This window comes from Lithobates pipiens, unplaced genomic scaffold (genome assembly GCF_037356315.1).
Source record: "Lithobates pipiens isolate NorthernLeopardFrog02 unplaced genomic scaffold, aLitPip1_a1.2 Scaffold_8, whole genome shotgun sequence".
Taxonomy (NCBI): domain Eukaryota; kingdom Metazoa; phylum Chordata; class Amphibia; order Anura; family Ranidae; genus Lithobates; species Lithobates pipiens.
The window spans coordinates 146,218,305-146,244,455 of record NW_027507903.1 but is presented as its reverse complement, the minus strand read 5'-3'; the positions used below and the strand labels follow the sequence as shown (position 1 = coordinate 146,244,455).

The 26,151-nt window shown below is 41.4% G+C and overlaps 1 protein-coding gene across 1 annotated transcript in view; it reads left to right on the top strand.

Moving 5' to 3' along the window:
- SLC35B4 (solute carrier family 35 member B4) overlaps positions 1-26,151 on the top strand; it is a 71,736-nt gene that overhangs the window by 6,523 nt on the left and 39,062 nt on the right. Inside the window, exons 2-4 of the mRNA XM_077470792.1 lie at positions 10,688-10,801; positions 10,885-10,987; positions 20,343-20,392. Of these exons, the coding sequence (XP_077326918.1) occupies positions 10,688-10,801; positions 10,885-10,987; positions 20,343-20,392 (267 nt within the window). The remainder of the gene's footprint in view (positions 1-10,687; positions 10,802-10,884; positions 10,988-20,342; positions 20,393-26,151) is intronic.

The following is a 26,151-nucleotide window of genomic DNA, read 5'->3' as shown; positions in this document are numbered from 1 at the left end:
TTCAAGTGCTGGGCCATCAATTGCTTCATTAGTTCTATGCTACATGAGGTCAGGGTCTCTTCCCAGATTTTTTTAAAATCAGTGCTGGGATCTTTTAAAGTAGGAAATACTTGTATCCGAAGGCCCAAAGGGCATATCTTTTCCTGCACATAGAGTTTGAAATATTGCATGTGCCAATGAAGATGGGATTTTCTTTTTAACAACTTAAATATTTTTTCCAAAAAGATTTTGATATCATCATCAAATTTATGACTAGTTAAACACTCAGCCTGTAAAGTGGACATGAAATCACCCCAGCTTGATCCTAAAACATCCATAGTATCAAAGGGATAATGAAATGATCGACTTGTACTCACCAGAACGCTGTACCCAAAGGATATACAGAAAAGCAAAAACAAACAAGGAGAAAAACAAAATAACTATAAGTCATTAATAAAGATTCAGGTTATAGTCTGAAGGACGAAAAATCTATATCATTAAACAGTTTATACCTTAAACAATTATTGTAAGTGAGGCATACAAGAAAATTTGGATCCCACAATCCAGGTGTGTTATCCACCCTGATATTGATAGTTAGTCAAAAAGCCTCCAAAATCAATAGGATACCATCGTCCCAATACGTATATAAGAAAAAACTGGGCATATAGCTCAGAACAACCAAGAGGAAACAGCCTCAAAGAGATGGATTTCCAATTGGTTCAGTGGGAACAGGGACTATTGCGGTATCAGAAAATATTGTGAAACAATCGTTAAAACACAATTACATTTTATTATAATTTAATCCATATAACAGATAATACAAAAACATTGCTGTAGCAGAACCACATTATTAAATCCAATCACAGGACCCAATTGGTTCACGTTCTAAACAATAAATGTTTTACGGAAATACAGGGATGACGCATAAATCCGACCGGTTTCGCGGTACTAAGAACACCGCTTCCTCAGGGAACTCCTTGAAGTTATCCCACAGGACCCCAGAGGGGGTAATTGGGATCAGGCCATTTTGAGACGCGAAGCATTATGGATAGAGCGGCTGAATGCTCTCACCCCTCCTGGCCTAAATGAAGCCCATTCCTATAAATGTTTTCTTTGAAGATGTTACATGTTGTACATGTACATTGTACATTTTTTCCCCTTTTTTAAAAAAAATGCAGGTAATGCCCTAGAACCTTGCATTTGGTGTGAGGGCACTGGACTGAAGAGGGTTTCTGTGAGGGAAGTGACATTAGCCCTCCCCTTACCTCTTCCCTTTTTCTTTCCTCCTTTTTTCCGTTCCATTTTCACGTTTTTCTTACGCTTACTTCCCTTCTTTTTCCCTCCCTCGTGCCGTTCCTAGTATCAAGAATTCTTTACCATCAGACGCTAATACTCGCTTGGTTATACTGATTCTGTGATATCATATCACTATTTAGTAACTTTCATATTTATTTAAAGAAAAATCTGGTTCCCCTTTAAATGCGGAACCTATATGATTCAGGTGCTATTCTGAGGACGGTCCTTTTCGGACTTTTATATATACATTTCTTTGTATGTTAGCTGGCTTGGTCTGGCGACTGTCACCTGCGGCCGGCCTGAGCCACCGGGTGAGGGTGGCCTTTGTTGCCGCCCCGCTTGGTGACGGGGGTCCGCGGCATTGTGACACTCCCCGGTCCATTCACAGCAACTAACTTTGTACTACAGTCTTGGATCATGACTCTGCTATGTTTTCCCCTATTGGTTCTTCCGTGCCCCGCAGCTGGATAGACCTGAGGAGTTTGTTCTCCCCCCCTCGGGCGGACGTGTGGCACCCTGGTGTGATTTTCACACCTCCCATTTCACTGCAGACATCCTCTGCAGCTTTACATGGGAGCGCAATACAATGCGCAGGCTGCCTGACCCGGACTGATCCCTGCTTGGTTGAGGCGATGGCGAACGGGGATTTTGTGTCACACAAATCCCCGCCCAGCCACGCCCCTAGACATTCCCCCTGGTCTTCCGTTCATGGGGAATATGTTGGCCGTGCGCACGAGTACATCCGCGCATGCGCCGTGATGCGGGGACAGGATTAAGGAGCACACCACTGTGCCCTGAACACTTCCGGGTTGGGGGTTTAAATGGCGCGCTCGAGATTTGAATCTTCAGAGCGCTGCCTGTGTGGAGACGAGCACTGCGTAGGACCTTTTGAGCTTCAGGTATTGTCCCCTCATTCTGACCCTATATATGCTTCAGTTACATGCATTTCCTTTCCTGGTCCGTTTAGATGCTTGGTCATTGACTAACTATGCTTACCCTTTATTCTGAACCAGGAAAAATCTGTAATTGAATTTCTGGACATCCCTTATAGAAAATTTGGTGACACCTTAGAAGTTTTTGATCTAACTGTCCAATGTATTTGGGGTATGTCTTCCGCTTAAACAACAATAATCCTCTGAGGTGCACACTGCTTTTATTGACCATGGCTCACTGGGTGCCTTTTGCTAACATGAGAGATCTTATCTATCCATCTCTTTACTTATTCCCTTATACTGCTCTATTTTACCAGCCCATGGTCTCTGATATATTTATCCCTCTTTATTGAACACCATTTAAATGGACCATTGCATCATTATCTTTTCAGTCCCTGTATGCGCTGCTCAGAGTCTCTCCACCTTGCCCCCCGTGTCCGCCCTTAGGGGGGGCACCCTGTTTTGAGGGTGTCTCGAAGTAGGTCGCTCGTGTGCTGTAGGTTGGGAGCTCCAGGGGTGAGTTATGATCCAACACTGTTTTTTCTAATGTAATGCTGATGTATTGTTTATTCACTACTGCTGTTATTGTTATTTCCTTTTTTTGTAAAAAACTCCTTGATATTTTGTATGATATTATTGTATACTTACATATTTTTTTTTTTATACTAGATTTTTTAAAAAGTGACGTTCCCTGAGGAAGCGGTGTTCTTAGTACCGCGAAACCGGTCGGATTTATGCGTCATCCCTGTATTTCCGTAAAACATTTATTGTTTAGAACGTGAACCAATTGGGTCCTGTGATTGGATTTAATAATGTGGTTCTGCTACAGCAATGTTTTTGTATTATCTGTTATATGGATTAAATTATAATAAAATGTAATTGTGTTTTAACGATTGTTTCACAATATTTTCTGATACCGCAATAGTCCCTGTTCCCACTGAACCAATTGGAAATCCATCTCTTTGAGGCTGTTTCCTCTTGGTTGTTCTGAGCTATATGCCCAGTTTTTTCTTATATACGTATTGGGACGATGGTATCCTATTGATTTTGGAGGCTTTTTGACTAACTATCAATATCAGGGTGGATAACACACCTGGATTGTGGGATCCAAATTTTCTTGTATGCCTCACTTACAATAATTGTTTAAGGTATAAACTGTTTAATGATATAGATTTTTCGTCCTTCAGACTATAACCTGAATCTTTATTAATGACTTATAGTTATTTTGTTTTTCTCCTTGTTTGTTTTTGCTTTTCTGTATATCCTTTGGGTACAGCGTTCTGGTGAGTACAAGTCGATCATTTCATTATCCCTTTGATACTATGGATGTTTTAGGATCAAGCTGGGGTGATTTCATGTCCACTTTACAGGCTGAGTGTTTAACTAGTCATAAATTTGATGATGATATCAAAATCTTTTTGGAAAAAATATTTAAGTTGTTAAAAAGAAAATCCCATCTTCATTGGCACATGCAATATTTCAAACTCTATGTGCAGGAAAAGATATGCCCTTTGGGCCTTCGGATACAAGTATTTCCTACTTTAAAAGATCCCAGCACTGATTTTAAAAAAATCTGGGAAGAGACCCTGACCTCATGTAGCATAGAACTAATGAAGCAATTGATGGCCCAGCACTTGAATGATATGTCCATATTAGATGAAGAAATAGATAGATTACTACAGCAATATCCGGATATCACTACTTCCACTACCTTCTCGGAAAAATGGAAGGAACTTAGAGACCGTTTAGAGATATTAAATAAGGAAATCATTTTTAAAAAACAAGGTAAATTCTCATTGGATAAACAAGCTTTCCTTGACGGCTATGCATATAAATGGGCTGGTCGAGCCTATAACAGGAGAAATCCTGCATACGCTCGCCAACCCCTAACTAGACCACCAATGGAATTATCCGAATCAGATTCTTCCTTATCCTCTCTATCATCACAGTCCCTATCTCAATATACTCAGTCTTACGGCCCCACCCTCCCACGTAAGAGATCACTCACTGGAAACGGGCAACCCCATAAAGATCCTAAAAAAGACAGAAAATTGGGGAAATCGGCCAAAGCCTCACAGGCCATACGTACAACAGTTCCTTCTTCTTCCTCTAACAAATCAGATACAGCGGCCTCCACATTACACAGTGTGATTCCAAAACTCTTGCAACCCCAAATCCAGTCCCTTTTTCCCTCCAACCTTTTAACCTCAACCCATCCAGAAGGCACCAGAAAAGGCAGTCTAGACGCCTTTGTACACAAAACCTAAACTCCAAGTACCCTTCCAATAGCAATGAAACACACCTTGATCAGGTATCTTCATTAAACATCATTAATTTGACGCCAATCACACTAACATTAGAGGAGGAATATGTTTTACAACTCGGCCTTGGCTTTTGCCCATCTGAACCCATAGACATTTTTGAAACAATTAAAGATTTATACTTATTCGCTCGCAATCTCACTTACAAATTCATTTATGATCCTGAACGTAAAAAACTAAATCTAGAAAAAGAACTAGCCGAGCGTACCAAAAGTTTCACCATGGAAGAGTTCAGGGCCTTACGTGACCTGATGCTCCTCTATGATGAGGGTGCCTGTGCCACAGATGAGGACACTGTGAATACCTTGGGACTAAATCCCCTGCCTTCTGGTCAGGGACCCGAGCTATCAGACCCATCTGGGCCTAAACAGAAGAAACAAACACTTAAAGCCAAGTCTCGCGCATTTCCAGATTTGATGACTTGCCCTGCCATCTGGGCTTTTTTACATGAGTCTATCAAATCTCTTAAGAAATATAAATGGGCGGATCAGCCGTCCAATTTAACTCCTCGACAAAAATTGGCAATCAGGACACTTCAAAAACACCCAGATTTAATCATCAAACAATCTGATAAGGGTGGTAACCTAGTTCTCATGACACATCTACAGTACCAAACAATGTGTTACTTGGTGCTACACAACACATCTTGGTACTCCCCTATCGATTTTTCTTTGATTGAATCTTTCACTCTAGAATTTCGCCAACTGATAATGGGCGCACATAATGAGGGCCTCATTGATGAGGTAACTTTAAAATATATCAATATTGTGACCCCACGTACCCCCACTTTCTATACCCTACCAAAAACCCATAAGAATCTACAAACTCCCCCAGGCCGACCCATTGTATCAGGCCTGGGGTCTCTGACGGAAAATGCTAGCCGTTTCGTGGACACCTTCCTTATGCCTCACGTTGTAGGATTACCGTCCTACATCAAAGATACAACGGATCTGTTGAGGCATATCGAGGGTATCCAGATCCCTCCTGATGCCCTGCTCGTGGCAGTTGATGTCGAGGCTCTTTACTCGAGCATCCCCCACGAGCAGGGCGTCAGGATGGTTGAATCTTTCTTAATGGAGCAGGTCTCTGCCTCCTGGCCACTCAACTGCTTTATTTTGAAATTGCTTAAATTTATCCTTACGAGGAATTATTTTTTATTTAATGATCAGTTATTTCTACAAAAACAGGGGGTGGCCATGGGCACCTCCTGTGCTCCCTCGTATGCTAATCTCTACCTAGGTGCGTGGGAAAGGTTTATCTTTGGGGAGGATACTTTGCAACCTTTTCTGGATTCTGTCCTGTGCTGGTACCGCTACATCGATGACCTATTTATTGTGTGGTCCGGCACCAGATCGGACCTTGATAGTTTCATCAAGGTTCTTAATATAAACCAATTTAATTTACAATTCACCTATACGGCGGACAACAACAACATTTCATTTCTAGATTTAAACATCTTGAAACATCCCTCGGGCTCTCTTACCACAGACCTTTACCGTAAACCCACCGCTGGAAATACGATTCTATATGCCTCTAGTGCACATCCCCGCCCTCTAGTTCGCAGCATCCCCTTTGCCCAATATTTGAGGTTGAGGCGGAACTGCTCTGAGGACGGGGATTTTCACAGACAGGCTAATCTATTGCGGGACCGTTTGTTAGTTAGAGGTTACAGCTCCACTAATCTTAGAAAGGCCTTCAATAAAGCCTCTTCCCGTAGTCGCCAGTCACTGCTCTATGGCCCTGCCCGTATACAACAGCCCCCTACCACTAAAATAATAACAAAATATTCTGCTCACCACCAACAACTTCGGCATATTTTGTCCCAACATTGGCACTTACTGACTGAACATCACATATTAGGAAACTATGTTAAATCTACCCCAGAATTAGTTTTTAAAAAAGCTACCTCTCTCCGTGATAAATTAACAAAAAGTCACTATCAAATGCCCTCTGGATCCTTGGAGGGACCCAGAGGCACTTATAAATGTGGCCAATGCTCTAAATGCTCATGGATTCAAGAAGGAGGAGTCACAATATTACCGAATGGGGAGTTGTTTCGGCCTTCACATCACGCCGATTGTGGCACCCGAGGGCTGGTTTACCTGATGGTCTGCGCCTGCCAAGCATTTTATGTAGGGAAGACCATCAGGGAATTACGCCAGCGCTTGGGTGACCATCTCTACTATTCGACTAATGGAAAAATGACCACGGTAGGTCGCCATGTGGGTATACACCACAAATTTCAATTTGATTTAGTAAAATTCTTTGTCCTTGAAGTTATCCCACAGGACCCCAGAGGGGGTAATTGGGATCAGGCCATTTTGAGACGCGAAGCATTATGGATAGAGCGGCTGAATGCTCTCACCCCTCCTGGCCTAAATGAAGCCCATTCCTATAAATGTTTTCTTTGAAGATGTTACATGTTGTACATGTACATTGTACATTTTTTCCCCTTTTTTAAAAAAAATGCAGGTAATGCCCTAGAACCTTGCATTTGGTGTGAGGGCACTGGACTGAAGAGGGTTTCTGTGAGGGAAGTGACATTAGCCCTCCCCTTACCTCTTCCCTTTTTCTTTCCTCCTTTTTTCCGTTCCATTTTCACGTTTTTCTTACGCTTACTTCCCTTCTTTTTCCCTCCCTCGTGCCGTTCCTAGTATCAAGAATTCTTTACCATCAGACGCTAATACTCGCTTGGTTATACTGATTCTGTGATATCATATCACTATTTAGTAACTTTCATATTTATTTAAAGAAAAATCTGGTTCCCCTTTAAATGCGGAACCTATATGATTCAGGTGCTATTCTGAGGACGGTCCTTTTCGGACTTTTATATATACATTTCTTTGTATGTTAGCTGGCTTGGTCTGGCGACTGTCACCTGCGGCCGGCCTGAGCCACCGGGTGAGGGTGGCCTTTGTTGCCGCCCCGCTTGGTGACGGGGGTCCGCGGCATTGTGACACTCCCCGGTCCATTCACAGCAACTAACTTTGTACTACAGTCTTGGATCATGACTCTGCTATGTTTTCCCCTATTGGTTCTTCCGTGCCCCGCAGCTGGATAGACCTGAGGAGTTTGTTCTCCCCCCCTCGGGCGGACGTGTGGCACCCTGGTGTGATTTTCACACCTCCCATTTCACTGCAGACATCCTCTGCAGCTTTACATGGGAGCGCAATACAATGCGCAGGCTGCCTGACCCGGACTGATCCCTGCTTGGTTGAGGCGATGGCGAACGGGGATTTTGTGTCACACAAATCCCCGCCCAGCCACGCCCCTAGACATTCCCCCTGGTCTTCCGTTCATGGGGAATATGTTGGCCGTGCGCACGAGTACATCCGCGCATGCGCCGTGATGCGGGGACAGGATTAAGGAGCACACCACTGTGCCCTGAACACTTCCGGGTTGGGGGTTTAAATGGCGCGCTCGAGATTTGAATCTTCAGAGCGCTGCCTGTGTGGAGACGAGCACTGCGTAGGACCTTTTGAGCTTCAGGTATTGTCCCCTCATTCTGACCCTATATATGCTTCAGTTACATGCATTTCCTTTCCTGGTCCGTTTAGATGCTTGGTCATTGACTAACTATGCTTACCCTTTATTCTGAACCAGGAAAAATCTGTAATTGAATTTCTGGACATCCCTTATAGAAAATTTGGTGACACCTTAGAAGTTTTTGATCTAACTGTCCAATGTATTTGGGGTATGTCTTCCGCTTAAACAACAATAATCCTCTGAGGTGCACACTGCTTTTATTGACCATGGCTCACTGGGTGCCTTTTGCTAACATGAGAGATCTTATCTATCCATCTCTTTACTTATTCCCTTATACTGCTCTATTTTACCAGCCCATGGTCTCTGATATATTTATCCCTCTTTATTGAACACCATTTAAATGGACCATTGCATCATTATCTTTTCAGTCCCTGTATGCGCTGCTCAGAGTCTCTCCACCTTGCCCCCCGTGTCCGCCCTTAGGGGGGGCACCCTGTTTTGAGGGTGTCTCGAAGTAGGTCGCTCGTGTGCTGTAGGTTGGGAGCTCCAGGGGTGAGTTATGATCCAACACTGTTTTTTCTAATGTAATGCTGATGTATTGTTTATTCACTACTGCTGTTATTGTTATTTCCTTTTTTTGTAAAAAACTCCTTGATATTTTGTATGATATTATTGTATACTTACATATTTTTTTTTTTATACTAGATTTTTTAAAAAGTGACGTTCCCTGAGGAAGCGGTGTTCTTAGTACCGCGAAACCGGTCGGATTTATGCGTCATCCCTGTATTTCCGTAAAACATTTATTGTTTAGAACGTGAACCAATTGGGTCCTGTGATTGGATTTAATAATGTGGTTCTGCTACAGCAATGTTTTTGTATTATCTGTTATATGGATTAAATTATAATAAAATGTAATTGTGTTTTAACGATTGTTTCACAATATTTTCTGATACCGCAATAGTCCCTGTTCCCACTGAACCAATTGGAAATCCATCTCTTTGAGGCTGTTTCCTCTTGGTTGTTCTGAGCTATATGCCCAGTTTTTTCTTATATACGTATTGGGACGATGGTATCCTATTGATTTTGGAGGCTTTTTGACTAACTACCACACCAGTAATGCCTGGTACACACGAGAGTATCATATGACTGATGGTCCTTTTTTTTTTTTTGCAAGCTAATCTCATAGCGGAAGTAAAGAGTTTACTAAAGTTATGAAAATATTTGTATGACAGAATACAAATTTGGATGCAATGTGTTGTAGTGTATTTGTATTGTAAAATGTTCGTGCATGTCCAGTCGAATAATTTTGGATGAACTGTCGTGATTCGCTCTCGAAAGCTGTAAGCTAATGATCAGATTATTATACGATCACATCGAAAGTGGTATTTTTTGTACGATTTTCTGATCGTGTGTGCAGTTCATTATGTGTTGAAGCTGTACTGCACTGGTGACAGTATGTAAAACAAAAACATATTTTTTTAAATTGTTACAAAAAATTTACAACTTCAAAAACTCACCATACCTCTTACTAAAAACCTTGGACTGTCTCCTTTAGAAAAAGGGGTAATTTGGGGGGTATTTATACTGTACTGGCATTTTCTGGGCCTCAAGAAATGAGAGCCTTCCAAACATCAAGATTGATCAATTTTTCAGTTGTATATACATCTATATCTTTCCTACAGACCAAATAATATACACCCATTTGGTTTATTTTTACCAAAGAAATGTAGCAGAACATTTATGAAGAAAGATTATGTATTTGCAAAATTTTATAACAGAAACTAAGAAAGAACAGTGGAGATTAAATACCACCAAAAGAAAGCTCTATTTGTGTGAAAAAGCGATACAAATTGTGTTTTGGGTACAGTGTTGCATGACTGAGTATTTGTCATTCAAAGTGTGACAGCACTGAAAGCTAAAAATTGGCCTGGGCAGGAAGGGGGTATTTTCCGGATTAAAGTGGATAAAGAGTTCATTTCAGCCAAGCTGGCCCAAACAATTCACTGCACTAACAAGTGCGCTTTCTGGGCGGGTTGTAAAACCTTAATGTGGCCTCTGCTACATCAAGTATACAGCGCCGTGTTCCAGCAGTGGGATGGGAACTGCCCGTCTGCCAGCAGTACGGGCAAATTCCCATCTGCTTATGGAATTATAGAGAGTCGGGCTAAGTGAATATTTTCTATTCTGGGGAAACCACACACCCCCCTCCACATAGGCAGAGACTTGTAGAGATGTGCTGTGACAAGGCAACCTCTCTCGATACATATTTCAGGCTGTTATTTTTCTTGGTTGACGGAGAACTTGTCAGAAGTTTTCAGGCTGATAACAAAGCAGCGAGACAGCAGAAACAGGACTACGGGCTTTGGAGAGAGATAGGAAAAACTACAGATATATGTGCTTAGGTTGAATTTCATGAATCGGGTTTACATCCACTTTAAGGCAGCCTATTCAATTAAAAGGGCTGCTTAATGCACCAAAACTGTAGATGTAACACCTACATGCCCACAATGCACATCCGATGGTTGTTGAGCTGCAGTGTATGTCTGTTGGCAAGATGCATTGTAATATCAAAGGAATTGAAATGCACTGTATCACACAAGCAGGTGTAGCGTGTTACTGCAGCATGATAATGTGAATGAGCCGCCTCTTACTTTTTTTTTTTTCTCTTTTCAGGAGGTATCCAGGATGTGGCAATATAGTAACGTTTGCACAGTTTTTATTTATAGCAATAGAAGGCTTTATATTTCAGGCAGACTTTGGAAGAAAGCGTCCTGCCATCCCATTAAGGTATAGTGGATTTGTGGTTCCTGAACAGCACATTTTATGCAATATTGAATCATGCCTAACTTATTTTTCTTTTCTTGTTAAAGGTATTATGTTATCATGGTGGCTATGTTTTTTACAGTCAGCGTGGTGAATAATTATGCACTCAACCTGAATATTTCTATGCCACTACACATGATCTTTAGATCGGTGAGTAGAACACCTGCACCTTAAATTTAACTCAAGGTAAAAATGAAAGCATGTGCATGGGCACAAAAAAGTACACCTGTTCAGTTCACCCCACCCCTGCATACCTCTCCATGTTTTTACCACCTCACACCTGAGCATACTGGAATCTCAGCAAAACATTACGCATTTGTGGTGCCATTATTTTTTAATGACACTCCAAATGTGGTGTGACTTTGCCACAATTGTTGTGCGACAAACCGCACAAAAATTATGTTTTTTTTTTTTCTCTGGCAAATTCTGGAAGAAAAAAAAAGCTTATTTTCATAAGCTTGTGTGCATGAGGCCTAAAGGATAAAGTTTAGTAAAGCTTTTAGGCATAAAAAAGCTGCACTTTTTGGCCTCAACGTGGCTGTAAAAAAAATACATTTAATTTTTTTTATTTTATTTACGGATCTGAATGCAGCTGCATTGTAGAGCTGCCACGACGCGTCAACGTAATCGGCTACGTCGACGTGTGTGAAAGACGTTGACGCGTCACGCTTGTCTCATCTCGCGGGTAATGGCGGCTGCTGCTGCTCCTCCTCCCGGGGATGGGGAAAGTTCCAGTGCAGCACGAAAAGCCAGACCACGACTTTCAAAGGTATGGGAATTCTTTAAACAGAGGCCAGATAAAATGGTCCTTTGTTCCCTCTGCAAAACCGAAATGGTGTACCACAGCAGCACTACTGCGATGCACGAGCACCTCAGAAGAAAACATCCTGGCGCTCTACGACCTCAAACGGACGAGCCATCTTTGTAAGTAGTAAAGCTGTGTACAGGAGTTTTTCTTTCATAAAAAGGATGTCACTGTTTGCACACCCCAAATGGCCGTTGCATATACCAAAAGCATACTCAAGATGATTGTAAAAGATATGAGACCTCTTTCTATTGTAGACGGTCAAGGATTTCGTGAGATGATCAACACGTTTTTACCCAAGATACACACTTCCCTCCAGGTCCCATTTCACTAAGCTTATGGATGAAGAAATAGGAGAATTTTGAAAGAGTGAAAGCGTCGCTCAAAGATGTGAAATCAAAAATAGCTCTCACCACAGACGCATGGACCAGTATTGCCACAGAGGCATACTTGGGTGTCACATGCCACTTCATCAATGAAGACTGGAATCTTACATCGTACAATCTGACCACTGTGCCACTTGAAAATCGGCACACAGCTGAAAACATTGTTAACTGAGTGGAAAAAGCAGCTAAAAAGTTTGAGATATCCATAGCCAATGTAAATGTAGTTGTCCATGATAACGCTGCAAATGTTATCACTGCTTTGCGTATTTTGGAAGAAAAGCATGGCATCTCTTCTCTCAGGTGTGCTGGTCATACATTGCAGTTAGTTGTCAACCATGCCCCGAGGGATCCCCAGATCAGCAAGACACTGAGGGCTGCAAAGTGCCGTGTGGAACATTTAAAAAAAGTGAGCTGGCCACTACAAAGCTTAAAGCAAAGCAGCAACAAATGGGTACCCCTGAGCATGCACTAATGATGTATCCATAAGATGGAACAGTACTTTACACATGATCAGCCGCCTGCTTGAACAGAGGTGGCCTGTGACTGCAACTCTTTCCGATCCTGATGCCACACAGATGAGGGAAGATTCCTGGATTTAAAACATGACCAGTGGAGATTACTTGAGGAAGTGGAACAAGTCCTGAAGCCTTTTGAGTGTGCTACTGTTTTCTTGAGTGGAGAGTCCTATGTGACTGGTTCCGCTCTACCTCCTCTGGTAAAGGGCCTTCAGAAATCCACACAGAGCACAATTTGCGTGACAGCAGCAGTCAAGGCTTTCCAAGGTGTACCTGCACAAGAGATGACATCAAGATGGGAGCGGAAAATAAATTCACAGATGATGGTGGAGAAAATATATGTCTTATTGCAGCAGCCCTGGACCCCAGATTCCGCAAACTAAAATTCCTGCCAGCAGAGGACAGTTTAAAAGTTCACCTCAAGGTCCAAGCTCTTGCTCTTGAGGTGAAAAGAAGATATGAGGAAGAGCAAACACAACATCGATGTGAGGAACAACAGTCAGCCAGTGCAGACATGAAATTTTCTGAGAAGAGGCAAGTGTCTCTGTTAGACACTTTGCTCGGTTCTTCAGATTCAGATGACCACCACAGTAATGGCGAGGATGACATGACTGGTCACATCCAAGATCAAGAAACCCACAGTGAAGTTGTGAGGAATGAGATACACATGTATTTCAGTGAGCAGGCTATTCAAAAGGAAGAAAATCCGCTGAAATGGTGGAAGGAAAATGAAAAGAGGTTTCCCATCTTGGCCATGCTGGCAAAGAGTTACTTGTCTGTGCCTGTAACATCAACCCCATCTGAAAGGCTTTTCTCAGTTGCTGGCAACATTGTGACTAAAAAAAGAGCAAGCCTAACTTCAGAGCATGTCGATATGCTAACCTTCCTCCATTGCAATGCTAAAATATAGCATTGCAATGGAGTAAGTAAAACAGGCCCCCAACCTTTTGCACTCAAGCACTGTTCTTGTTGGGCTATATTAGTGTATTTATGTTGAGATGGCTGCCTTCAGTGTATTGGACATTATTTTTGCACAGAGTTGAGCAGTGCTTTTGTTGGGCTTGGTTCCTTCCTCCCTTGAAAACTGTTACCTTACAGGTATGTTTTACATTACAATTACAAGTAACACACCACAAAAATACTGCTCAATCAACACTCTACAATAACACTATGTAAATATGTAATGATTAAATTACACAATTAGTGTTATTGTATGTTGACCAGCATTTTTGTGGTGTTACTTTATAAACAACAACACTTTAGGTCAACAGGCATAATGCCATATAAATTCTGCCAAACACTTTGCAAAAGATGCATTCTGAAGGCATTGTGTGTTTGAGTAGTAAGGTTACCACATAATGCCTTCTGAATGCATCTTTTGCAAAGTGTTAGGCAGAATTTTTACGGCATTTTCATGCCTCATGCCCTAAAGTTTTACCTTTTATCTTTTGGCACTTTATTTTTGTATATGTCTTTCATGTGTTTTTGTACAGTGTTGAGCAGCAGTGCTTTTGTTGCATTTTTATATAGCATTTTTTAATGCTTCTGGCTCTGAATTAATGGCAATGCCATTATTCGTGCCTGATGCTAAAGTGTTGTTTACATTTTATTTTTGGCAATTTTTTATACTGTAAAAACTTTACCACATTGAAGTACTTTTTGGAAAAAATGTAATAAAAGTTGAAATATTATATTAGAAGTTGTACTTATCATTTTTTGTAAAGTTATCCAAAGGATTAATTATCTAATCACAAAAAGAACACACTAGATTAAGTAAAAAATTAAATAAAAAATAATTGTATAGTCGATGACTAATCAAAAAAATAATCAATAGATTAGTCGACAGACAAACTAATCGTTAGTTGCAGCTCTACTTCATTAGTTTAAATGGAGACATTCACACAGTTACATAAACATGTACTGTGGTCAGATCAATATCAAAAATAGTTGCGTATGCTAGATGCAGGTATTAGGGGGGAAAAGCCAGTTTTGCACGGGTATTTACTGATCATTACACAGGAACTTTTGTACTAGAAAAAAATGTGTAATAAAATAGGTAACAAGGTTTAGTAAAAATTAAAAAACACAAGATAAGTCAAAGGACATTACTTACGGTAGGTAGGATGTGTCCCATGTACTGCTGTCTCTGATATTCTCCTCCATCCATTCTCCTCACTGCTGCTGTAATTTTTCGGTGCAGAAGAGGTTAATAGAACCATGGGGCTGTGACGGTCAATTTAACAAAAGTGGCCGACTGTGCCTTCTCTCCGCCCAGCTCCTTCATTCATAGAGACCTACCTACAGCTTTACAGCTTCTATGAATGGGGGACGGACGTTTTAAAGCATTTAACCCCCAAAAAACAAATATTCTGTTCCCTCAAAGCCTGTTATACAGCACAGTGCCTGTGCTGTGTAATTTGTACCCTTGTATCAACTGAAATACCTGGCTGATCCTGCCTGACTACGCCCACCCCTCTGCAAACTGACCACAATAATCATGGCTGCTGACATCATGGTCCACTTGAGTGCCTCCGTCATCCGCAGCCTGCTATCTGTCTTCTGTGTCATTCTCCCCCCTCCCCTCTCCGCCTGTCTCTGCTTGTACCAGAGCTCATACAGGTACAATCGGGCAGATTTTTTACAGAACTCAGGGGCAATTTATATAATGGTGCAGAGAGGATGGGAGCATTTAACCACTTAAGGACCGCCATATTGCCATTGTACGTCATCACAATGGCACAGGCAGGCACAAGCACGTAGATGTACGTGCCTGCCTTCCAGCGGGTGGGGGGTCCGATCGGACCCCCTCCCGCTGGATACGGCGGTCCGGTTCGCTGCAGAAGCGATCCGTGATGAGGGGGATGGCCGTTGGTTTCTGGCCACCCCCTCTGGATCGCTCCTGGCCAATGACGAACTTCCTCCCACTGTGTATTGTTTACACAGGAAGGAGGAAGTGATGTCATTCTCCTCGGGGTGGTCTTTTTGACCGGACTACGAGGAGAAGACTAAAATTAAGTGTGCACCAACACTACACTGACATGTAGGTACACACAGGCACACAATCCCCCCCCCCCCAGTCACAGTGTCACTGATTGCATTAATCATTTCTTTACTGATCAATGCATTCAGTGTCAGTTGTAACAGTTAAAACTGTCAGGGCAGTTAGTGTTAGGTCCAGGGTAGCCCCCTATCACCCCCCAATAAAGATTTAACCCCCTGATTGCCCCTAGAGTTAACCCTTTCACCCCCTTTTGCCAGTGTCACTAAGCGATCATTTTTCTGATCGCTGCATCAGTGTCGCTACTGTCGCTAGGTAGCTAGTTATTTTTTTTAGGTTCACCGCCAGGTTTTTATATCGCTAGGTACCCCGATATACTACCCAATAATGGTTTTAACCCCCTGATTGCCCCTAGTTAACCCTTTCACCCCCTTTTGCCAGTGTCACTAAGCGATCATTTTTCTGATCACTGCATCAGTGTCACTAGTGTCGTTAGGTAGCTAGTTATTTTTTTAGGTTCACCGCCAGGTTTTTATAGCGTTAGGTACCCCCATATACTACCCAATAATGGTTTTAACCCCCTGATTGCCCCTAGTTAACCCTTTCACCACTGATCACCGTATAAGTGTTACGGGTGACTCTGGTTAGTTTGCTTTTTATAGCATCAGGGCACCCACCATTTATTACCCAATAAAGGTTTAACCCCCTGATCACCCGGCGGGTGATATCAATTAGGTTTTAGGGTCAGGGTCTGTGTCGCCCCAGGCAGCGCTAGGTTAGTGCCAGTACCGCTAACACCCACACGCAAAGCATAAACCTCCCGTAGTGGTATAGAATCTGAACAGATCAATATCTGATCTGATCAGATCTATACTAGCGTCCCCAGCAGTTCAGGGTTCCAAAAAAACGCATTGTTAGCGGGATCAGCCCAGATACCTGCTGGCACCTGCGTTTTGCCCCTCTGCCCAGCCCACCAAAGTGCAGTATCGATCGATAACTGTCACTTACAAAACACTAAACACATAACTGCAGCGATCGCAGAGTCAGGCCTGATCCCTGCGATCGCTAACAGTTTTTTTTGGTAGCATTTTATATTTAAATCTGGAAGGCAGTGCTTGGTTTTCGGGGTCCCGTACGTGGCTAGGCTCCCAAAAAGTCCCCCACATGTGGTATCCCCGTACTCGGGAGAAGCAGAAGAATTTATTTTGGGGTGTAATTTGACTTATGCCCATAGCATGTGTGAGCAATATATCATTTAGTGACAACTTTGTGCAAAAAAAAAAAGTTTGTAATATTCCCGCAACTTGTGGCAAAATATAAAATATTCCATGGACTCAACATGCCTCTCAGTAAATAGCTTAGGGTGTCTACTTTCCAAAATGGGGTAATTTTGGGGGGTTTTGTGCTATTTTGGCATTTTATGGCCTTCGAAACTTTGATAGGTAGTGAGGAGTGAAATCAAAAATTTGCACCCTTAGAAATCCTGAAGGTGGTGATTGGTTTCCGGGATGCCGTGCGCGACTAGACTCCCAAAAAGTCCCACACATGTGGTATCCCCATACTCGGGAGAAGTAGCGGAATATATTTTGGGGTGCAATTCCACATATAACCATGGCATGTGTGAGCAATATATCATTTAGTGATAACTTTTTGTAAATTTTTTTTTTTTTTTTGTCATTATTCAATCCCTTGGGACAAAAAAAAAATATTCAATGGTCTCAACATGGCCCTCAGCAAATAGCTTGGGGTGTCTACTTTCCAAAATGGGGTCATTTGGGGGGGCTTTGTGCCATCTTGGCATTTTATGGCCTGCAAAACTGTGATAGGTAGTGAGGAGTAAAAAAAAAAATGTATGCCCTTAGAAATCCTGAAGGCGGTGCTTTGATTTCGGGGTCCCGTACGCGGCTAGGCTCCCAAAAAGTCCCACACATGTGGTATCCTTGTACTCAGGAGAAGCAGCAGAATGTATTTTTGGGTGTCATTTTACATATGCCCATAGCATGTGTGAGCAATATATCATTTAGTGACAACTTTGTGCAAAAAAAAAAAAAAAGTTTGTAATATTCCCGCAACTTGTGGCAAAATATAAAATATTCCATGGACTCAACATGCCTCTCAGTAAATAGCTTGGGGTGTCTACTTTCCAAAATGGGGTCATTTTTGGGGGGTTTTGTGCTATTTTGGCATTTTATGGCCTTCGAAACTGTGATAGGTAGTGAGGAGTAAATACAAAAATTTGCACCCTTAGAAATCCTGTAGGTGGTGATTGGTTTTCGGGGTGCCGTGCGCGACTAGACTCCCAAAAAGTCCCACACATGTGGTATCCCCATACTCGGGAGAAGTAGCAGAATATATTTTGGGGTGCAATTCCACATATAACCATGGCATGTGTGAGCAATATATCATTTAGTGATAACTTTTTGTAAATTTTTTTTTTTTTTTGTCATTATTCAATCCCTTAGGACAAAAAAAATAAATATTCAATGGGCTCAACATACCTATCAGCAATTTCCTTGGGGTGTCTACTTTCCAAAATGGGGTCATTTGGGGGGGGTTTGTACTGCCCTGCCATTTTAGCACCTCAAGAAATGAGATAGGCAGTCATAAATTAAAAGCTGTGTAAATTCCAGAAAATGTACTCTAGTTTGTAGACGCTATAACTTTTGCGCAAACCAAAAAATATACGCTTATTGACATTTTTTTTACTAAAGACGTGGCTGAATAAATTTTGCCCTCAATGTATGACTAAAATTTAGTTTATTCGATTTTTCTTATAACAAAGAAGAAAATATCTTTTTTTTTTTTTTTCAAAATTTTCGCTCTTTTTCCATTTATATCGCAAAAAATAAAAATCGCAGAGGCAATCAAATACCATCAAAAGAAAGCTCTATTTGTGGGAAGAAAAGGACGCAAATTTAGTTTGGGTGCATAATTGCATGACCGCGCAATTACCAGTTAAAGCAGCGCAGTGCGAAATTGGAAAAAGACCTCTGGTCCTTAAGGTGTTTATTGGTCCGGGGCTGTAGTGGTTAATAGAAGTGGGTTAACAACCACTTTAATCATTTACCTATCCTCCATGTATAGATCATGTTTCATTTTAGAAGCTGTAGTACAGCTTCTGTGAATGGATGGATCTTGCCAGAAAGGGTGGGCTAGTTAGGAACTCGTCAAGAGTGCCTATAACAGCTGCTTCAGTTCTATTTACCCTAGCCATACCATTAGATTCCTGGGGGGAGGGGAGAATCGAATGCCTTTTTTTCATCTTTGGCGTGAAGACAGGCGTTGTCGGCTAACAAATGCGCACGTAGTGACGTACTACGTGTTTTTTCAGCTCTTTCGGAGGAGAGGAGGAGATAACTTGTTTGTTTATTTTTATTATTGGCCTTGTAGTTATTGCTTTGACCCAAGTCCAGTCCAGGAACAGGAGGAGGAGGATTTTTTTGGACTAAAAATTGGTTGTTTTTATTAATTGTGACCAATTATGTCATATGTCTTTGTTGCGGGAGCTCCAGGAGAATAAACCGGATGATTTTTGGAATTATCCCTGGATGATGGACCCCTGATTTCACCAACCTTTGGCATTGCTGACCCCCTATATTATTTTTTGGTTGAATAATAATGATTTGATTTGTTATTTTTCCTTCTTCCTCTTCTTCTTCCTCTTCTTCCTCTTCCTCTTCCTCTTCTTCCTCTTCCTCTTCCTCTTCCTCTTCTTCTTCTTCTTCTTCTTCTTCTTCTTCTTCTTCTTCTTCTTCTTCTTCTTCCTCTTCCTCTTCCTCTTCCTCTTCCTCTTCCTCTTCTTCCTCTTCTTCCTCTTCTTCCTCTTCTTCCTCTTCCTCTTCCTCTTCCTCTTCCTCTTCCTCTTCCTCTTCCTCTTCCTCTTCCTCTTCCTCTTCCTCTTCCTCTTTTTTTTTATTGGCTGCATAGAATGCACTTTTTGGTTAAGTTCTATTGGCAGATAGCATGTCTAATATTTTATTTGTTTTCATTTTTTTTCTTGTGCATTAAAAAAAAGGTTTAGAATAATACTTGGCAATGTGTTTTACTTCAAATGACAGTTTGGGAGTAGCCAGTTAAATTAAAAAAATAAATACAATGTAAAATTGACAAGGGACACCAACATAGTTGTATCTTTTGATTTTAAAAACTATGGGATAAGGGTGCTGTGGTAACTTGCTCCAAAAAACAAGCATAATAATCTTTATCACTAGGAAAAAAAAAAGCCTTTGAAAATTTGTTTGCAATAACTCCATCAATTTTACCAGCAAAGCAGCTTCATTATTATCCCTTTAAAGAAGAGAATTGTGCGCTGCATTTCTAAATTTCATAATTTGCCACTTCAAGAATGTTAATTCTCCATTACAAACTCTAGTTTACAAGACCGACCGCTTCTGGCTTGTCCTTGCTTCCGAGCATGCGTGTTTGTACCTTGGATTTTTTTCCAATGGACATGTGTACACATGTTCGGAAAATCCAACAACAGACATTTGTCCGGAAAATTTTAAAGCCTGCTATCCAACATTTGTCTGCGGAAAATCCGACAACAATTGTGCGATGGAGTGTACAAAAGGTCGGATTTTCCGCCAACAGCCTGTCATCACACATCTCCCGTCTGAAAATCCGATCGCGTGTATGATGCTTAAGTGTTTTTTTCTGCCTATTATCTAACCCCTTTTTTTTATTTTTATTTTTAACAAATTAGATTACGGTTTTATTTTTGTCATTTAAACCTTCTTCTGTTGTGTAGCTTTGTATAAATTGCTCATAATTTTGAACAACTTTTTTTTTTTTTTTTTTAAAGGGATCATTGATAGCGAGCATGGTCCTGGGTATCATGATTTTGCATAAAAGGTAAGCGGTTGCATCTTCATAAATTCAGTGTCCCTTACTGTACATCGGAAATGACCACTAGAATAGGCATTCACAATTTCATGTCTCAAAAATTCTCCTAAGAAGCTAACTGAAAGTGGGCCAATCTGTCCCTGCTTGTTTCCGTAATCTCAGTACACAGTCATTTTTCTCACTTGTCAAGCCTATCCTGTATTCAAATTTGTGATTTTATTGGTGCAGTTTACCCTTTTTTTCGGCCACCAACGGAAAGCATACAGAGACACAGAACAGCTTCTTACTGGTCAGGTTGGTTGCGTTCTCCCTTGTGCTCAGTGTTAATTTTGACGTCACATTTCGATTTAGTTTGAGTCGTTTTTAACCACCTCGCGCCCGCCCTATGGCCGAATGACGGCCGTAGAGCAGGCGCGTTCATCCGGGTGGTTGTCCCTGGACGTCCTGATGTTTACTTCCGCAATGCGCGCAGCCGCGGGCGCGCATCGCGGAAGTTCTGTGTTCGCCGTGTCCCCCGGGGACAGGCAAACACAGATCGCTGTAACCGGCCAATCACAGCGGCCGTTTACAGCGTGATCGGCGTGTCCAATGGGAGATGATCTCATATGTAAACATATGAGATCATCTCTCAGCGCTGCTCTCCCTCCTCGCACAGACAGTGTGAGAGGGGAGAGATGAACGGCTGCAGCGGCAGCCGTTCTGCCTGTAGTAAAAAAACAAACAAAAGCAGTGCCACCTGCCCCCAGCAGTGCCACCTGCCCCCAGTGCCACCTGCCCCCAGTGCTACCTGCCCCCAGTGCCACATGTCATCAGTGCCACATAGTGCCATCTGTCATCAGTGCCACGTATCAGTGCCATTTGTCATCAGTGCCACCTGTCAGTGTCACGTGCCATCTGTTGTCAGTGTCACGTGTCATCAATGCCACTTATCAGTGCCATCTGTCATCAGTGTCACGCGTCATCAGTGCCATGTATTAGTGCCATCTGTCATCGGTGGCACGCATTAGTGCCACGTGTCTTCAGTGCCACGTATTAGTGCCACGTATTAGTGCCACGTGTCTTCAGTGCCACGTATTAGTGCCATCTGTCATCAGTGCCACATATTAGTGCCATCTGTCATCAGTGCCACATATTAGTGCCATCTGTCATCAGTGCCACCTGTCATCATTGCCACGTATCAGTGCCATCTGTCATCAGTGTCGCGTGTCATTGTCCTGGTGCTTCAAAAGTGTAATAAATAGTCAACAAGTTAGATGTGTAATTTATGTTCCTAGAACACATGATGGCGCTACCTGCATGTTGGGCCTCTCTGTGGCCAGGCTGTGAAAAAGTCACACACATGTGGTATTGTAATACTCAGGAGGAGTAGCAGAATTTTTTGGGGGGTGTCATTTGTGGTATACACATGCCACGTGAGAGAAATAACCTATTACAATGACAATTTTGTGGAGAAAAAAAAAATGAAAAATCTTAATTTTGCAAAGAATTGTAGGAAAAAAATGACAACATCAAAAAGCTCACTATGCCTCTTACTAAATACCTTGGAATGTCTACTTTCCAAAAAGGGGTCATTTGGGGGGTATTTGTACTTTCCTGACTTGTTCGGGTCACAAGAAGCGAGATAGGCCACCAGTACATCAGATGTGATCAATTTTGTGCGATTCGCACCACACCTTGTAGACTCTATAACTTTCACAAAGACCAAATAATATGGACTAATTTGGGTTATTTTTACCAAAGATATGTAGCAGTATAAATTGTGGCCAAAATTTATGAAGAAAAATTAATAATTTGCATAATTCTGTCACAGAAACAAAGAAATATGCGTTTTTTTTCAAAATTTTCGGTCTTTTTTCATTTATAGCGCAAAAAATAAAAACCCCAGAGGTGATCAAATACCACCAAAAGAAAGCTCTATTTGTGGGGAAAAAAGGACAAAAAATTCATTTGGGTAGTGTTGCATGACTGAGTAATTGTCATTCAAATTGTGAGAGCACCGAAAGCTGAAAATTGGTCTGGGCAGGAAGGGTGTTTAAGTGCCCAGTAAGCAAGTGGTTAATTTTAGTCATATTTTAGTCTTAAAAACAATAAAATTTAAAAAAATTACAAATATTACCACAAATTATAATAAAAATAATAATAAAGTGCTCACTCCGTGTTTACGTCCACTCAACTGTTTTTACATGTTGAATTATAAAAGCAGCGGCAAATCTGCTGATCTCACAGGTTTACCAATCTGACAGAACATCACTGCTTTTATAATTCAACATGTAAAAACAGTGGAGTGGATGTAAACATGGAGTGAGCACTTATTTTTTATTTAATTTTTATAGTGCTCACTCCATGTTTACATCCACTCCACTGTTTTTACATGTTGAATTATAAAAGCAGTGATGTTCTGTCAGATTGGCAAACCTGTGAGATCAGCAGGTTGGCCGCTGCCTTTATAATTCAACATCTAGACAGTCCGATGGATTTTACAAATCCTGTATTTGACCATATGAGGTCTGTTTACTGTTAAGAATAACTGTGAAATGCAAAATTCTGGTGGGCGTAACGAGATGTCCACCTGCTCCCTTCTCAGGGTATCCTTTCTGTGGAGTAGTTGCGGGGTGTAGCAAGATGGCGGCGATGGAATCTCACTTCCGTTACCAATTCTGACGGGTCGCCTAATCTGATGGAACATCGGCTGTTGCCCATGGCAGTATGCAAATACTTATGTCTCTGTCAACCAGAAGCTGTCCAGGTCCCACAGGGACAAATGGCCATTATCTCAGCACTATTTTGGAATGACATCAGGGACTCAAGTGGTTTGGGGCAGATGCCAACTGATTTGTCAACTTTCTAATTTCAAGCAACCTGTTGTATTGTGAGCAGCTAACTGGGAAGTGCAATTTGGCCATTAATCTTCCGTCTTCAAAGGAAGGAACCACAGTGCGCAATTAAAATGCAAGCATTACACACTTGTGGATGCTGAAAATATTCTGGAGGCTGCAGTGCTGGAAAACAGAGGAGATTGTACTTACTGCCCCTGCAGTGGTTGGTATTCACAGGCTGCTATTGCAGGAGGAAATTGTTTAGGACTTTTGAGTTGGACTTTAAAAGAAGGGGGTACACCCCAAAAGCTTGTCCTGAACAAATTTTAATGTTTGTGCAATTAAAATAAAAAAAAAAGTAGGGTTGCACCGAATTTTTTTTTTTTTTTTTTACCAGCGAGTACCGATACATTTTCAGTACGATTTAAGGCCATGCAAAATGAATAGGCTCAAATGGCACTGCAAAAATTCACATGCAATTTGAACAGGAATACAGTGCGATTCCTGTCCAAATATCATGCAGTTTCCCGCACCGCTCCTGTGTGAACCCAGACTGAAGTCACTACAAGAAGCCTGGGTTCACACAGGATCGATGCATTCCTGTTCAAATCACATTTGATTCTTTGCAGCGCGATTTGAGCCCATTCATTTTGTATGGGCTCAAATACGATACTGGTATGGGTTCAACCCTAAAAAAAAAAAAAAAAAAAAAGTATCATAGACACTACTCATTTGCTTTAGCTTTTTGGACGAAAGCCACAGTTGTTTAAAGGCTACAGTTTTTCTGAATATTTGTTAACAGGGTTGTCTTCAAAAGATGTTTCGAGATAAGCACATATACAGTTAGGTAGGTAGATATTTAAAAATATAAATATAAATTTGGACACAGGCTCAATTTTCAAACTTTTTGGCTCTGTATGCCACCAGAAAAAAATTAAAATGAAACAATCCAAATAAATTTTGAAGTGCAGACTTTCAGCTTTACTTCACGTTTTAGGAACAGCAACCGCTTTTACACAGTCCCTCCCCCCATTTTCAAGGGCTCAAATGTAATTGGGCAAATTAATATAATCATAAGTAAAATGTTAATTTTTTTATATTTTGTGAGAATCCTTTACTGGCAATGACTGCCTAAAGTCTGGAACCCATGGGCATTACCAAAGACTGGGTTTCCTCCTTTTTGATGTTTTGCCAGGCTATAACTGCAGCTGTCTTCAGTTCTTTGTGCCTTTTTTAGTTTTGCTTTCAGTAAGTGAAATGCATGCTCAATTGGGTTGAGATCAGGTGATTGACTCATCCATTGCAGAATATTCCACTTCTTTTCCTTCAAAAGCTAATGGGTTACATATGCAGTGTGCTTTGGATCACTCTACATCTGTACTGTGAAGCGCCGTCCAATCAACTTTGCTGCATTTGGCTGAATCTGGGCTGACATGATATATCTAAACACTGCAGAATTCATCCGGCTGCTTCTGTCATCTGTCACATCATCAATAAACACCAATAACCCAATGCCACTGGAAGCCATGCATGCCCGTGCCATCACACTGCCTCCACCATGTTTTACAGATGATCTTGTGTGCTTTGGATCATGAGCTGTTCCAAGCCTTTTCCATACTTTTTTTTTTTTTTTTTTCCTGTTATTCTGGTACAGATTAATCTTAATTCCATCCGTCCAAAGAATGCTTTTCCAGAACTGGTCTGGCTTTTTTAGATGTTTTTTGCAAAGTCTAATCTGGCTTTTCTATTCTTTAGGCTTATGAATGGTTTGCACCTTTGTGGTGAACCCTCTGTATTTGCACGTCACATCTTCTCTTGATTGTAGACTTTGACAATGATACGCCCACCTCCTGGAGAGTGTCCTTCACTTGCCTGGATGTTGTAAGTGGGTTTTTCTTTACCATAGAAAAGATCCTGTGATCATCCAGCACTGTTTTTCTTCCGTGGACATTCAGGCCTTTTTATGTTGCTGAGCTCACCAGTGGGTTTGTCTTTCCTCAGAATGTACCAAACTGTTGATTTGGCCTAATGTTGCTGCTATCTCTCTGATGGATTTGTTTCATTTTTGAAGTCTTACAATGGCCTGTTTAACTTGCTTGGACAGATTATTTGAACGCAGTATGTAGGTTCACAGCAATAGATTCCAAATGCAAATACCACACTTAGAATCATATCGCGACCTTTTACCTGCTTAATTGATAACGAAGTAACAATAGAGTAGCCCACACCTGGCCATGAAACTGCTTTTGATTTAATTGTCCAATTACTTTGGGTCCCTTGGAAAAAAAAAAAAGGTGGGGGGGGGGGGGGGGAGTAGCTATTCTTAAGAGCTGCAATTCCTAAACCCTTCTTCCAATTTCCACTTTCAGCCCAAATCATTATATAACTATAGCTTGAATATGTTTTAGTAGATGCCTGAAAAAAATAAAAATGTGTGCCTGTGTCCAAATATATATGGACCTGTATTTGCCCATATACCTTTCTGCTGCAAATCAGCAGGAATGCTGATATCTCCAATTAAGAGTAAAACAGAGACATGGATACAAATGTTGCTTTCTGTTCCGTCTTGAGTTTTTTCTTGGGCTTGTATATTTTAAGATTCTTCTTAAATTGAGGCACATTTAAACCTTCTACTAATTTGATAGGTAAATACAAGAGAGAAGGGGGAGGCACCATCTAAGTGTAGTTTTAAAAACAAAACCTTTTTATTAAGCACATCATTGGCAACTCACATAGTGAAGAAAACAGCTCGCTCATCAGTGCAAAACACTGCTGGCATCTCGGTGCTATAGATTCCCGTTGTATGAAAAAACTGCAGCCGCCAGCTTTGTTTATGAAGATGCTTAGATGACACCTCCCCCTCCTCTCTTTTAGATCTACAGAGATTGCTTCTAGCTCTCTGGTCCAGCTTCCATAAGTGTTATGGACATTGCCTACTATATGCTATAGTGA